The sequence below is a fragment of the Fulmarus glacialis genome, unplaced genomic scaffold (genome assembly GCF_000690835.1).
Source record: "Fulmarus glacialis isolate BGI_N327 unplaced genomic scaffold, ASM69083v1 scaffold41495, whole genome shotgun sequence".
In the NCBI taxonomy this organism is placed as follows: domain Eukaryota; kingdom Metazoa; phylum Chordata; class Aves; order Procellariiformes; family Procellariidae; genus Fulmarus; species Fulmarus glacialis.
This window is the reverse complement of record NW_009215709.1, coordinates 1-2,037: the sequence shown is the minus strand read 5'-3', so window position 1 is coordinate 2,037 and position 2,037 is coordinate 1. Positions and strand designations below refer to the sequence as shown.

Below are 2,037 nucleotides of genomic sequence, written 5' to 3'. Positions count from 1 at the left end.
CCAGCCATGAAGCCCTGCTGGCCCACCAGGACAGTGGGACAGGGCCTCCAGTGCCTGAAGAGCAGGCAGGACCCTGGACACTGGAGTACCTTGAGGAGTCCTGCCCACCTCTCTGGCTGGCTGCTCGCAATCTCCTGTGGTGCCCTCAAGCCTCCTGGTGTGGTTGTCTGAGAAGCATCTCTGCAGTCCCCCATCTCCCTTACCGACTGCTCTCGGGGGTGGGCTTGGGGTAGCCTTCCACCGCTCCTTCCCAGACAGCGTTGGCCAGGGCGTTGCCGATGGCCGTCATGACCATGAGAAGCTCACTAGGCCAGTCGTCCAGGTCCAAGGAGCGCACGCGGGACAGGTGGGTGCCCAGGTTGCGATGGATCCCGGAGCACTCAATGCACATGAGGGAGCCCAGGTTCAGACTTGCCCAGTCCGGATCTGAGGGCAGCAAGATCAGTGCGGGAGGGTTAATACCAGCATGGACTCACCAGCCTGTCTCCTGTGACCCAGGAGACCCACATTTGCAGGCACCTGCCCACCAGCTCCCTTCCAAGCCCAGTGTCCCAGCAGCACAGAGAGGCAAGGACCCCAGGCTGGTCAGTAAGGGGTCATGGACCAGTGTGGCAGGTGGGTCACCCCCCATCCCTGAAGAACGAGTCCATTGCAGGAGAGGACGAGACAGCCCCACAGAGCAGGTCCCTTTGGGGTAAGAGAGGAGTCCCCCGCCCTCCCTGGGCGAGCGGCCCCACCTCCCGGTGCAGCACTTCTTACTTGGTGCATCGCAGTCCACACAGAAGCTGTTCCCACGTGCGGTGCGGACGGCCTGCATGGCCTGTGCATCGCTCTGGCTGCCCAGCCGAGCCTGAAACAAAATGCACAGGAACCCCGTTTACCCAGGGCCAACTGCCCCGCCACGTGTCCTCTCATCACCACCCCAAGAGCCCATCGGGGAGCCGCCAGAACCTCCTGCAGGTTCTGCTGCAGGAGGGGTGTCCAGCACCGGGCTCAGAGAACGGGGTCCGGAGGGAACACCGATTCGTAGCCAGGTGTGCGCCGGGGGAGCAAAAAGGCAGAGCTGTCCAAGGAGGGAGCGGACAGCACAGGATCCAGCCCTGGCAGGATGCAGACAGCTCCGTGGGGCCAGAGCCAGGCTGGGGAGAGGACAGGGAGCTCAGAGAGGTGACAGGAAACCCGTGGGAGCAGCACAATCCCAGGGATGGGATTCAACCCTGACTGGGAGCAGAGGGATCAGTACAGGATCCAGCCTGGACAGAGAGGGAAGCCTGGGGATGCAGGCAAAGGGACGGATGCAGCAAAGCAGATGCCAGAGAAGAGGGAACAAAGCAGAACTCAGCCGAGGCCTCTTACCTTGTTTTTGCTGCTCTCACAGCCCTGCAGGCTGGCCAGGATCTGGCTCTCGATGGCCTGGACCCAAAGCTCTCGCTCCTCTGACGTTGAGGCCTCAAAGAGCCACGTCTGGCCCGTCAGGGACACGATAATGAACTCAAATGGCTCATCTGGTTCTGGAAAAGAAAGGTATGCCATGACATGGGTCAGGGAAGGCGGGGGTCTGCCGGCCTCGCAGGGCGTGAGCACACCTGTGGGCCACCCCTGTGCCCGCACACGGGCAGGACCGCTGGCAGCAGTGGTCCCCGGGGGCTGGGACAGGGAAGCCCAGGCAGAGAGCGCCTGCAGGGAGGAACCAGAGCTCTGCACCAGCCTGTCCCTCCTGCTGCTCGCACAGCTCCCTGTGTGCCAGCTCCACTACCGAGGGCTTGCCCTTCCTTCTGCACAGAAACATCCGCAGCCTCGTTCCCCAACCATCTCGGGCCGGGCAACCCAGGAGGCTGCGGCACCGGACTCCTGGAAGCTGCCTGCGCCCTGCTCTCCATGCCCTGCATGTCCCACCCTCAGAGAATGCTGCTGACCTCTTGAGCAGTGGGATCAGCTCCCCCGCAGAGCTGGTGCCCCGAAAAGCCCCGAGGGCCCACACAGTGCTCGGTGCCTGCCGACGAGTGGCTTTATGTCCTGGTTTCAGCTGGGATAGAG

At 63.1% G+C, this 2,037-nt stretch overlaps 1 protein-coding gene across 1 annotated transcript in view; it reads right to left on the bottom strand.

Moving 5' to 3' along the window:
- Positions 1-1,511, bottom strand: part of LOC104077707 (arf-GAP with GTPase, ANK repeat and PH domain-containing protein 3-like) — a gene marked incomplete at both ends in the record, with an annotated part of 2,999 nt that extends 1,488 nt beyond the window's left edge. Inside the window, 3 exons of the mRNA XM_009579023.1 lie at positions 204-426; positions 760-850; positions 1,357-1,511. Coding sequence (XP_009577318.1) covers positions 204-426; positions 760-850; positions 1,357-1,511 — 469 coding nt within the window. The remainder of the gene's footprint in view (positions 1-203; positions 427-759; positions 851-1,356) is intronic.
- Positions 1,512-2,037: the final 526 nt, after the last annotated feature.